The sequence below is a fragment of the Pholis gunnellus genome (assembly GCF_910591455.1).
Source record: "Pholis gunnellus genome assembly, chromosome: 19".
Lineage (NCBI taxonomy): Eukaryota > Metazoa > Chordata > Actinopteri > Perciformes > Pholidae > Pholis > Pholis gunnellus.
The window spans coordinates 4,817,885-4,831,097 of NC_136546.1; the positions used below are offsets into that span (position 1 = coordinate 4,817,885).

At 42.8% G+C, this 13,213-nt stretch overlaps 1 protein-coding gene across 1 annotated transcript; it reads right to left on the minus strand.

The window, feature by feature from the left end:
• Positions 1 to 427: 427 nt before the first annotated feature.
• LOC306711404 (solute carrier family 22 member 6) lies at positions 428 to 11,682 on the minus strand. The gene is made up of 10 exons (XM_079180344.1): positions 11,214 to 11,682; positions 10,427 to 10,530; positions 10,119 to 10,273; positions 9,197 to 9,365; positions 7,755 to 7,878; positions 6,867 to 6,973; positions 4,539 to 4,750; positions 3,709 to 3,817; positions 2,728 to 2,940; positions 428 to 2,159 (listed from the first exon to the last, which is right to left on the minus strand). Exons 1-10 carry the CDS (start codon positions 11,604 to 11,606, stop codon positions 2,135 to 2,137), a joined length of 1,611 nt encoding a protein of 536 aa, XP_079036470.1. The 5' UTR covers positions 11,607 to 11,682; the 3' UTR covers positions 428 to 2,134.
• Positions 11,683 to 13,213: the final 1,531 nt, after the last annotated feature.

The window sequence follows — 13,213 nt, forward strand, 5'->3', positions numbered from 1 at the left end:
TGTTTCACAGACAACTTATCATCCTTATAACGCGATCATGATGTGTTCAAATGTAATCTTGTAAAATGAAGTTTTTGGTGAGAAACTTAAACAAATCCAGTTGTTTCAAGGAAATGTTTTCACGGCCATATAAAATAGATATAAGATAGGGAATTGGGACCTGTTTCACTTCCTAACACTAGCTCTAAACAGGTTGTACTACATCATTAAAACTACTAATGACAAGATTTAACATAAAAATAATTTCCTCATTTCCTCAATCATTTGAATAGTTTGTTTTATGCTAATAACAGCTATAAAACAATACAAATTTCAAAAGGAAAACATTTTGAATTTAACAGACGAGCACTCTGCTTGAGAAATCTTTATTGTACAAAACAAGTCAATAAAAAATACTTTTCACAACAACAACTTGAGTTCTGCAGAATCTCTGTATATAAATGTAAAAGTATAGAGACGCATCGATACAATCATTTTACATAACATCAAAAAAGATGAGTCAAATATTTAAGTGTGTTTTACTACTTAAACTGTGTTTTTCAAGCATTTCAAACCGAACTTATTGTGCACCACAACTCTTGTGAAGACTTGTCACCAGTGTTTATCGTCCGAACACCAAACGTACTCTGTGACGGCTTCCATAGAACACAGATATTACTGGTTCCGGGGGCGATAAAGTTTTATGGGCCTCTACCGGCTGTACTAAGCTGACAGAAGACACACAGTAGCTGCTTTGTCTCTGCAGTAGTGCCGGTTTGTTTACATCCATTGTAAACTGTAAGCTGGAGACAGAGGAGAGATCCCCAAAACTCTCACATGTTACATGACAGAAAATACGATATACAAGTCAAAATATTCAGAAACGTACACTTATACATTGAGTTGTTCAAATGTATGTATTTGTTAAGTCAAGTGTCATATAGTCCCATTATATTGGAGAGAAGTCATCTATGGCTGACGTCTCCAACATCCGGGAACTCACGCCAAAACAAACTGATAGATGGTCCTAAGAGGAGAAATATGTATTCTGGATTTTGAGGTGAACTGTTCCTTCAAGTTGTGACCCGCATGTGTTGCCACGGGACGTGACTTAGGGGAGTTTACACAACATAACAGCCTCTTCCAAATAGTCCATAAACTACCATTTGAACGTTAATATGATCCTGTAGGTAACTTTCAGATAGCTATGTAACCCATTTCGGGGAGCTCTGATTCAGCAGATCGCAGAGAGCATCATTTTCAGCTGAAGGAAAATAGGAGAATGTTGAAATGAGTTTTCAGGTTGCGTGGGAACCCCGATAAGGGTTCTGGCTCACAGTCGGCGTTCCAATTCATCCTATAAGATGTTGGATGTGGTTGAGGTAAAAAGCTCTGCTTCCTTGTAAAAGGAAAGGGAACAACACAAATTGTTGACACAAAGGAAACACGGACGCACACTATTCACAGGCCACAGGAGGCTGTTTCTTTTAGCAAACAACTTCATGAAGTGATAATATATCCATGTTGTGTTTACAGCTTGCTCTGCTGCCCCCTAGTGACCACAAAGTCACACTCCTGTCATTTGCAGCGTAAAAAAACAAGTGCACGAAAATGCATTTGCGGGACTTCTTGTGTGAGAAGTTGCTGCAGCAAACGGGTACTGTGTAAGAGGACGACGCCGTCTCTTTAAATAAGTGCTTTATTTGGCTACAATGGCTCCTTTTGACTTGGAGAATGCACACGCGTGTAATGCGTAAACCGCAGCTCGTCATACAACGCAGGGAGTATACTTTAGTACTAACGTAACATAAAAAGAGTCATTTCACTCCACCGACAAAAAAATAAATATTTAAGCTGATGCTCTTTGACACACCGGAACAAAAGCAAAGATGGCGTAAAAAAAACCAACTTTGTACAAAAGATGGTGGAAAAAGAGTAAACATATTTTACTTACAAACAAAGTGTTCAGAATCTTGCAAAGACCCGTAAAAAAAAGAACAAAGTTGAATCTTGACTTCGACTGAAAGCGTAGACGTTTGCCTTTTAGAATAGTCCTTAAAAATACTGATACTGATGCAGCAGCTCGCACCGGTGCTGCTGTTGTTGTTGTTCATCAGTCCATCCCGGTGCCGCCGCCGCAGATATCCGGTTTTCCTCAACGACGACTGTCACCCTCCTCACTGAAACAGAAAAGATGGAGGCATGTGATAGAAAATGTGAGCCTCAGTGCAGCCGAGGAACAACTGCAGAGTTCGGATTGAAAACAGAATCTTAAAATTCCACTTCTTTTAGAAGAGCGACAAAAATCGGCCTCGACTTCAACACGAATCCCAACCTGAGCAGCAACATTATTTGTGTCTACATACCAAAATACATCAGTTCATATTCCAGCTATAGCGTTCAGATTCAGGGTATTGTTTTTTTTTCGAGTGACAAGGCTCCAAATGTAGGTTAATAAAGTTTAAGTAAAACATTGGTGAGAAAGTCAAGGTGCAGGTCCACACCTCTACCATCATCACTCCCCAATTCATTCGTTACTACAAGGAACTCTGATTTTGTGTTGAACTTGGTGGCTCCTGTGGATGAGAGTCCCTTCAGAAAACCTCTGATTTTACTGCAGCATGGGTCTGACAGTCTGCCCCGCTCAGTCCTGGTTCTACCAATCCTCCAGTCCCTTTTTATTGTTGTTTAGGTGAAGTGAGCCTTTAAAAAAAACAACAGAAAGTTCTGAAAGCGGCGGTGTCAAACCTGAGGTTGGGTCCCTCCACGTCTTCGATGGTGTCGGGCAGCGGCTTATTGGCCGTCTCTGGTAGCAGCAGGGTGAGGGCGGAGCCCAGCAGAGGGCAGAGCCCGCACAGAACCATGGGGGCCTGCGGACTGATGCCCTTCAGGAGGTACAGCATGGGAGCCAGGACCCCTCCAGTCCGAGCACACATGGAGCCAATACCGATCCCGTTCTGTCTGTGGGAGACACACAAAGAGGGTCAAAGAGGCCAAAGGTACACACATATCTACATCAGCTGTACCAGCGGCGTCCCCGGGTCATTCTGCCGGGGGCTTAAGCCCCGAATGTGTGACCCAGAATACAATTTGAAATGTAAGCCCATGAAGAAGAGTAGGAAGCGTAGGATAAGAAGTGAGCCTATGTACTAGCTAACTAGAGTAGCTAACATTTCTCTTCATCATGACTGTAGTTGATTTGGTTTTAAAAACCTCGCGGTGCATTACATAACTCAACGTTATGTTTTAACATCACGATTAGTACTTAATCTAGAAAAAAAGCAACCGTTTTTTGTGGTTGCACCCTTTTCCCAATGATTAAAATATGTACTTTAATGTAAATAAGGTGCCAGAGTGCATAAAAAAAAGACTCATAATAAAGTCTATTTATCATGCAGAGGCAATATCCTCAAATCCTGGAAAGGCCCCTGAGCTGCACTATAAAACAGTCTGGCTGGCATTGGACTGTAATCTATGTTCACGATTGCTTTGTGTCAAATGTTTTTTTTATGTTATTACATCTCAATTACAACATAATCACAGCTGGCTTCATTTCATCACACAGGGTCATAGACCACTGGGCGTCGGACAACCTGTCCGACGTCTTTACAACCAGAGCAGGTTTGGTCTCAGCACGAGCTGATAAGTCACGTCAAACGTGGCTCGGCAACCTCGTTGGGAAGATTCAGTCTATAAACCACGGGAGCGTTTTGGGAGGGAAACACTCACCTGATAACGGTGGGGAACACCTCCGCCGAGTAGACGTAAATAATGGAGAGAGACGCCGTGATGCCGAACTTCCCGATCATGGCCAGCATGGTTTTGACGACAGACAGCTCTAGAGGAGGGGTCAAAGGGAAGTGAGGGAAAAGATTCATGGTTAGAACTTTGTAGCACCACCATTAATAACCCACAACGAACTCTCTTTAACAGGGTGAAACACCACGGCACCATCGATATGTGACACATACACAATTTGTAAAACTACGAAGTGGACATTTCCTACAACAACAGTGGTCAGTTTATAGTGATTTTCCAACTCTCGTTTTGGATAGAAAGCTGTATATATACTGTATATATACAGCTTTCTATCTAAAACAACAAAATAATTGTATAGTTGTATTAATAGTCATTGTAATTTTATTGTGTGCCTTTTTTAAAAATGTAATTTTTTGGCAACGTTGATTTTATTTAAAACAGTCATGCCAAAAAAGCAGCATATGCTATACGTCTCTAATATTTATTTAAAGTTTTTTTTTTTACTATGTTGCAGTTTACACAATAAGAATTGTTAACATTCTGCAACCGTTTCACGCATTCAAATTATTTTGTATAGTATGTTATATAATTTTGTGGGGCCAAGCAAACCATACAGTTTATACATGACGAGATTAGTATGTTTTTTTTAAAATAAGTAAATAATAAAACAAGTGACAGACAGATTTTTGAAGAATACCGTGTATAGATTTTTGGTCACACCGCCTAGCACTAATAGATAGTGTATGTTGTTCATTGTTCTCTGTTTGGACAGTCTATGAGGAGGTCTGCAGTGTCCATACCACTGGGGATGAAGATGGTCAGCAGGCAGGCCGTGCCGCCCACGGCCAGGAACGCTAGCTGGGAGAACTTGCGTGAGCGGTTGAGGGTGAACAGGGTGATGGTGCGTGCCGGCATCTCCACCAGGCCGAAGATCATCTGGGTCAGGTAGATGTTCATTCCAAAGTCAGAAATGTTCAGCGACAGGCCGTAGTACACGAGCACGTTGGCGAACCTGAGACAGAAAAGTGGAAATATAGCGTCATTTGTTTGGAGGGCATCGTGTAACCGACGCACTGTGTGAGACCTTTCAAATAACGGCGTACATTTTAGTTTGTGGGAGATTTAGGACATAATGCATGAAAAATGAAAGGGATGGTTTGGGGTTTTTGAAGCAAGGTTGTATGAGGTACTTATCCATAGTCAGTGTATTATCTGCAGTAGATGACAGTTGGCAAAAAATATTTACAAGAATGAAACACCTCCACTGTGCTGTTCTTGATATCACCACCGCGCTTGAGTAGGAAAATCAAGAGAGACTGTATTGTGCTCCATCCGTTAACATGAGGTGGAAACAACAAGATGCACGAACAGGTACAAACATGTAGTGCTATAAAAAACATGTCCTAAAAGCGGATTGTGGGTCCCTGATGATATTTATGTTGAGAGGTAGTCGGACAAGATTTTTACGGTCTTGCAGGCTTCTCTATCCCCTGTGGGGACTTGCTGTCTGAGGGTGAGGTCATCGCAAATGTGCACACCAAGCTGAGGAGACATGTGGAGCTGTTGGGAGGATATGCACACCGGATCTGATCTGAATCCGGTGTAACCCTGTAGCCAAGGTGTAGCTAAGGTGTAGTCTCAGTTATTTGACTGACCCCTCTGCCTCTATCAGCTTGTGCATCAATAACGGAGTGTGCGTGTGTCTCAGTAAAACACGAATAATGTAGGATCAACTGGCAATGTTTATCGCCTTAGTTCGTTTCATACTCAGGTCAACTCTTTCAGTTTAGATTACGCAATACTTTGGTTTATGTCCAAGTACCATAAAAGGAATGACATTCCCATCAGCCTCAGCTGCAGTTTTTTATTTGATGACAATTTGCATGTAAGTAAATGGAAGCCTGCTTCAACTACGATAATGCCCGTGGTAATCATGAACTGATAACCTCTTTGAAACTTTTATTGTGAACATGTTAGCATACTAGCTAGTACCATTTTTCCATTCATTTCACCTTCATTGCTAAAGATAAACTAACTAACTTTGGACTTCAAAGTGGATCCATCTACCAGTTTGGCTTCCTTAGTAATCACAGAGCCACTAGCTGAACACTTAGTTTCACTGACACATTTAGTATGGAAGATAAATAAAAATAAATAAATAAATGACTCAATAAATAAAATAACACGCCATTAAATTGACCAAAATATCATCAACTTTATATTATTATTTACTTACAGATTTTTAACTTTAATTATTTTTACATTTATTAGAAATGTATTTAAATGTATCATTTATTTCCCCAAACTATTTTTTTCCTTTTTTTCTTTTCATTATGCATTATTCTGGTTGTCTTTAGATGTTAGTACAAATACAATGATCCTATTATGATCTACGTAGAATGCTTGGTTAAGTAATGTTACACTTTATGTTTCTCTTTAGTCTCCAGTGTGTCAAACATTTTGCTTGAATTATTAACAAATCTATTTCAGCGTGGTATACATGTCTCAGGGATAAAGGGAACTGGACTTGAAAATAGCATAACCTGTAATTTATTAATGCTGCAGTGCAACCACTCTTTCCGCCTTGATTTTTTCCCTTTTTTTTCTTCTTCTTGTCTTTTTTCTTTTACTCATCTTCTGAAAATCTTTGCAAATATACAGAATATACACAAAGTTCTCCTCAGACCAGTTTTAAATACTGCTAGGGAGGAATAATCTTTGGCAAGAGATGGCAAAGAGAAGTGCGTTATAAAAGCAAAGTTGTTCAGACTGTTGGGAATGTGGGAGGGCAACAAAACTCCAAGTGCCCCTCCAGTTTTACACAGGGGATAAAGAGTTGTGCTGTTTGGGTGTGCCACTGTAAAACACAAAAAACACACAAATAAAAGAGCCGTACTGCAGCACTACAGTGCAGCAATAACTGTGTGGCACAGATATCAGACCAGTGGCGTTCTACCCTAAGTTGCTAAACTTGCTCAAAATGTAACCAACTGTAGAGCTTTTTATTTTGGTGTGTCAAATCCCAACATGGACATGAGGACAAAAATGCTCGGGAGACAAAGATGCGTTTTCATATCCAGATATAAATACTGACATAAAGAAAAAGGGAATGTTCTGCTCACACTCACCAGAGATAAAAAACAATCAAAGAGTGCTTCCTCATTTTGGGGGTTCGAACAAGGTCTATGAATGAGTGTTTTTTCTTCCCCCCCGCTTTCTCTTCAACGTAATGGACCTGGAAAAAACAGGGAGTCAGACAGTGAGCAACAGACTTGGGAGTCCGGGTTAAAAGATGGCAGAACACTACTGTTTAAGTAGTTTGCATGTGTAAATGATAATGACATTTATGCAAAGTAATAATGGTTGCTTCAGAGTGAGACCGGAGTACCTATGTCATACAGTTAGTGCTCTCTACTAAAGCAAGGGGAACTATTCAGTACTGTGCAGTAATGATCAAAGAAGTGATCCGAAAAAATCATGATTTTGATATTGTTTACAAATGCCACCTTGTCACGCTACCTTGCACGTGGCAACGTAGCCACGCTACCTTGTCACGCTACGTTGTACGTTGTCACGCTACGTTGTCACGTTACGTTGTAACGCTACGTTGTAACGCTACGTTGTAACGCTACGTTGTAAGTCTACGTTGTAACGCTACGTTGTAAGTCTACGTTGTAACGCTACGTTGTAAGTCTACGTTGTAAGTCTACGTTGTAAGTCTACGTTGTAACGCTACGTTGTAACGCTACGTTGTAACGCTACGTTGTAACGCTACGTTGTAAGTCTACGTTGTAAGTCTACGTTGTAACGCTACGTTGTAAGTCTACGTTGTAAGTCTACGTTGTAAGTCTACGTTGTAACGCTACGTTAACTAGGTGGAGGTGGAGATTACTACTTCAGTTTTGGCTGCGATGGGTATTTGTTATTAATGTTGACATTTTGAAAGGATTAAATAAATGACCAATATGTAACAAATATTCAGACTAGAAAAAATAAAATAAAAATTGCATCTCTACCTTCCACATCTCCAAATCTTTGCTGAGGGGCTTCCCATTCATCTGCGCTGCTTTCTGGATCAGTTCCCATGCTTCCTCCTTTCTGTCATTGGCCATTAGCCAGCGGGCTGATTTTGGCAACACCCTAAAAATGTAAAAGCAAATTGTTCAGGTGAGCTACTCACAAACACTTGCGCTCAGCCCACTGTGTATTATCTACAAAACATGACAGTCGGCACGCCCTCCAGTTTGGAGAAACAGACAAGAGTACCAGCACGGAGGAGAAGAGCAGTTTACTGCTGTGTTCAGCAGCAAAACCATTTTTCGACACCTAAAGTGTACACTATATTTAGAATATTTTTGCTGGTTTACCTTGCCATAAGACAGATGTTCCCAAGGGGGAACTGAAGCCGTCATATCCATCCATGCTCTCGCCAAAGCCAAAGACTCCATTGAAAAAAACTGTAATTTCACCTCGTGGAACACAGGAGTAAGTGGTCTACCGCTCCCTCAATCGTTTAGTTTGTTTGTGTAATTGTGTGACTTTCGTGAATCCAATCTAACCAAAGTCCCACAATAACACAAACCAACCTATCGAGGCAGCGGTAGACTACATAACACCCAAACTATTCCTTTAAAAATATATTAACAAGAATGAAACACTGTGCTGTTCTTGATACCACCAACGAATGGTGCTTAAGTAAGAAAATCACAAATCCTGCAAACAGTGGCTTTAATATTAGGTAAGAGAGACTGTATTGTGCTCCATCCGTTAACATGAGGTGGAAACAACAAGATGCGGTTAAGTGGGGGGGGCTGCGAAGGTCCAGAATCCAGTTACCAGGAAAAGCCAACTTCCACACCGGCTTCTGGGGGACGACTGTCGAATGCTAAACCAAAATCAATCAACGGCATTCTCTCGCGGGTGTTTCTTGTTCTCCAGGTGCGACAGGTCTAGGTGGAGGGCTGAGGAGACATGTGGAGCTGTTGGCCAGAATCTGAACTTTGACCCACACAAAAACAAGCGTGTACAAACCTGCGTTTTCCAACTCTGGAACATCACCAATCCTCTGTATTTGTATACGTGTCCTTTCTGTCTATAGATGTTTATGTATGTTTCTAATTTCTCTGTAACTGTGTCCTGTGAAGCAGAACAACTTTGTTTTAAAAGGTGATTTACTAATAAACTCGTACTTGAGTAAGATCTATAGCAAGGGGCAGACAGAGATACTCCTCAAAGAAGGTCTTTGCATTTCCCTGTACTGCTGCACTAAAAGTATGAGAGGAATTTGGCACCAATCACGCATGATATCGAGCATTCGCTACACATTTTGTTTTCAATCACAGGGTCTGAAAAGGGATCTCCATCATTAACGGAGCACAACAAGTTTGTTTTTGAGTTTGAAGATGATGGAGAACAGTACACGCTGCATCAAATCTGGGTCACACTGCTGCCCACTGACCAGATGTAAAAGATGAAGAGGAAACCGGGTGCTGAGATAGCCAGCTGCAGCTTACGCCAGTCTCTTATGAGGTACGCCACTCCGGCCAGAAGAATATAGCCGAAGCCGAAGAAGTAGTCGGTGATTATACCTGCCAACATCCGCTGCTTGGATCCTGTCCATTCTGTGCCTGGATGAGACACAAGGATTACATGCAATCACATATACTGTATGTACATATAATAACTGCTTGAGAAACTACATATAAAAACAAGTGCATTGGCCCAGTTCATTCTATAAGCCATCGTTATTTCCTCATACTTGACATTGCTCGTCCAGAGCCACAGAAGACAAAATACAACTGTTTTTTGCATAATTAGTAGTCAATCTCATTACTAGTAGAGCCTTTTTGTGTAAAAGCAGGGGACTGTCCTTTAAGACTTTTTATTAAACTCTAGTTATTCATCCATCTCTAGTGTTTATAGTATTTAAACCTTTAAAACAGAACACAGGATTTGTTTCAAACTTAACTTAAGAAAACAAAACAAAAGCCTGAAGCTAGAAAAAGGACCAGTTCACCCACATTAACAGCTTCTTATCCATAGAGGCAAAAGATTTGAAATATCAGCAGCTATCTATTGCTCCTGCTTCCCTCTCACAACCTGTTCATTAGTGAAACTGTAAATCTCTAAATGGTTTCCAGTTGCGCATGAAAACTGTACACAGTGAGGTCTGTGAATTATCTTGAGTACTCGTGACATTCTCTCTGTAGAGACATGTTGCTTTTGTTGAGAGCGGGGGGGCATCGTAGGACATCTCAAAAACCATGGTGAACTAAATCAAACCAATGTGCTTGGCTAGATAACACTATGCTTTTTTTTTTTTAAATCATTGAAATAAAAATCATCCTTTGATAAGAGGCACAAATCCATGAACCACTGACCTAGGACAAAGGCATTCATGATGACACCAGAGATGGTTGTTCCAACCACAAAGCGGAGGGCGATGTAGACGTAGAAATTAGGGGCGAAAGCAGCCCCGACCCCAAAGACAGCCTGGACCGCCAGGTTGACGAGAATGATGATCCTGCGACCGTACCTGGAACAAGACAAGACATTTCACAACACATGTCATTCCACGTGAACAACACTTTGAGAATTGTTCTGATGCAGATCGTGGGAGAAAGTAATAAGGAGTGACATCATGTATTTAATAGTGCTCTGAGGATGGATGTGGTGTAATCAAACTTACTTATCGGCTAAGCTCCCAAACACAACAGCTCCTACTAGGAGGCCAAACATGTACATGGAGGAGGCCATGTTGTTCAGGCTGGCACTATCACAAACCAGGTCCCACTGCAAGAAGCATAGAGAAGTGATATATTCTGTGTATTCATGTTCCCCAGAGGGTGACTCCTATGTATTTTCCATTTGTTTCCGTGACATTCATGTCCTCCAGAGGATTAACCATTTCCTTTCTGGAGGCTCCATGAGCACCACCTTGATGTTAAGCATCTCTCGAGCCAACAGATAACTAGATTTAGACCACAGCCTTTGTTCTTGAGGCCGTACTCAAGAGACCGGCTCTGTTGGAGATACCTTTCCAGCACATAGGGTCCTTGTGTTATCCACAGCTTCGCATCAAGGGCCAAAGTAGAGGTCCGGCCAATTTCTAAATCAATTGCAGATTTGTCCGACCTACTGTCCAACTGTGGTCACAGCAGCTGGCCCGTCACGTTGCCACACGTGACACCGTTTTGTCCAATCGCATCATTTTGGTGATATAACGGCTCCGCCTGCCCAACCCTTAGGTTACAAAACAGGGCAGGGTTGGCCAGAAGATGCCTGCTCTACAGGAGTCCATCTCTCAAACCTCACTCGGTTTAGCCGTGTCTCAGGTATCACCAGAGCCCACGGTAATAAAACGGACCCTCGGCATTCCTCAGCTGCATGGAGTCCTCATGTTAAACACATCAGGTGAAAACGTAGATATCCTGAGGTGACAGGCTGCCAGGCAGGCGGTTGGTTTTTTCACTCACCTCAGTTACTGTGGTGCTTTGGAAGGTCTCTGTGCTGTACTCCCAGCCCCCCTGGCAGCTCCCAGCAGGGTGTCCATCGCCAAGAGCTACAGCATCGCTGTGGTTCAAGGGTACCGCGCAGGACAGATCAGGCCGGCCATCGGTGGCGGCCAGACGGCTGAAGTTGAAGTCCGAGGAGGCCGGAGCGCCCGCTGAGGGCCACGAGGAGCGGCACAAATGCGGCGGGACGGCCCCTGTGAAGACGGAGACCAGCATGTGGAACGCCAGAAAGATCTGAGGCAGACAGATCCACACAAACAAGACCTTCTGGAACTTCCCAAAGCCTCCAATTTGACAGAGGATGTCATCAAAGTTCATTTTTTCTGACTTTTCTTGCAGATGCATGCTCAACATGCGCTGCTCTGTGACAGATCCACTCGGATTCAGAAAGTACAAAAGTGCTCCAGAAACTGGAGCTGCCAAAGACGCACAAGCTGATAGAGGCAGAGGGGTCAGTCAAATAACTGAGATAAACGACTGGAATGAATGTCGGCACCACGATGACTAACAGGTGGAGAGAGTGTGCAGTCACAGTGGTGTTGTGCTCCAGTGTGAGTGCGACCTGGGGCTATCTGTAGTGAGTCTCTCTGAGAGAGTGACTTAACCTCTCATGTGATCGACGGGAGTGAACCAAAGCAGGAGGGAGGTGTCTGCTCTCTGTGGGAGGAGGAGCTGCTGCCTCCCCCTCTGTCCCTCCCTTCCTCTCGCTCAAAACGTTTTTTTTTTTAACCCCCGCAGACTGTGTGCCAAGAGTGTGTGGCAGCCTCTCGTCTGAGACAAACCTCACTCAGTGGAAGTTGTACAGACTGAAGAACAAATGAGTGTAAGAGCCACCTTTGCACTCCTAAACTTCTTTTTTGGGGGGGAAAGGCATCATATGGCGTTTGTGTTTCAGTTGACAAACTTGTTCAATTGTTCCCAGCGGGACATCAACACCGGCTGAAAGACATGCGCATTCCAAACGGTATCCAGTGATTCATTCGACACGGGATGCCATGTTGGGGTGGGGGGGTGGAGTACGTTTCTAAGCTGGGGACACAAAAGAAGTAGATAAATATAGCAGTGAGGGATTATTACTATGCCTTCATCACCTGCTCCCGTTTATCTGCCTCATCGGGTCATTTGCTGACATGAGCTACCGCTGCATAGGTTGACCTCGGCGGGGCGATTCTTCTTCCAGGAAATTGAGCCTCCCGATACTACGTGAGAACAACCTGGAGCTGAACCCGCCCTACACTGCCCCTCATCACCATACTGAACAAGAACTTTGTTAACAGTGGAAGCCTACAAGTTACTGTGATCCACAATCTCCCAGGAACCTCAAGTGGACGCCCAACTTTCGATTCAATCATCAAACAAGAAGGCCCAGCAGAGGATGTACTTCCTGCTCCAGCTCAACCTGCCTCAGGAGCTGCTGATCTGGTCCTTCACCGCAAAAATCCAGTCTGCTCTCTGCTCCTCCATCACTGTGTGGTTTGGATCAGCCACTAAACGGGACAGGGACAGAGTACAACGGACAGTCAGGACTACAGAGAAAATAATCGGTGCCAGCCCTTTATCCAGGACTAGTACACCCCCAAAGTCAGGAAACATCACTGCAAACCCTTCACACCCTGGACACCACCTGTTTGGAAGGCGCTACAGAACACTGTAATCAAAACAACCAGACACAAGAACCGTTTGTTCCCAAAGCCTTTTCACTCTGATGGACACTTAACATCAGTCACATAGTGTCAGGAACAATCCCTGTGCAATGACTCTGTACCACTAAACAGCCACTGTACCTGTAAATTATATATTCTACAGTTTCTTTTAAGGCCAAATACCATCACTTCCAATAGAAATCTAATCATGCTGTGTATACCGTCATATCCACTTACATGTGACATTAATCCTTCCATATTTATTCCAGTACCTTTGTACTCTGTGCCACTGCACTATTGTCTTACTGTTGGAATCTT

Bases quoted from the DNA above. Each gene is read 5' to 3' on its own strand.
- LOC306711404 (XM_079180344.1), bottom strand. From the start codon at position 11,606: ATGTTGAGCATGCATCTGCAAGAAAAGTCAGAAAAAATGAACTTTGAT. The intron at 6,974-7,754 runs GTAGAGATGCAA...TGTTTTTTCCAG, and splicing joins AAGATTTGGAGATGTGGAAG to GTCCATTACGTTGAAGAGAA. The intron at 2,941-3,708 runs GTGAGTGTTTCC...TGTCTCCCACAG, and splicing joins GTGTTCCCCACCGTTATCAG to ACAGAACGGGATCGGTATTG.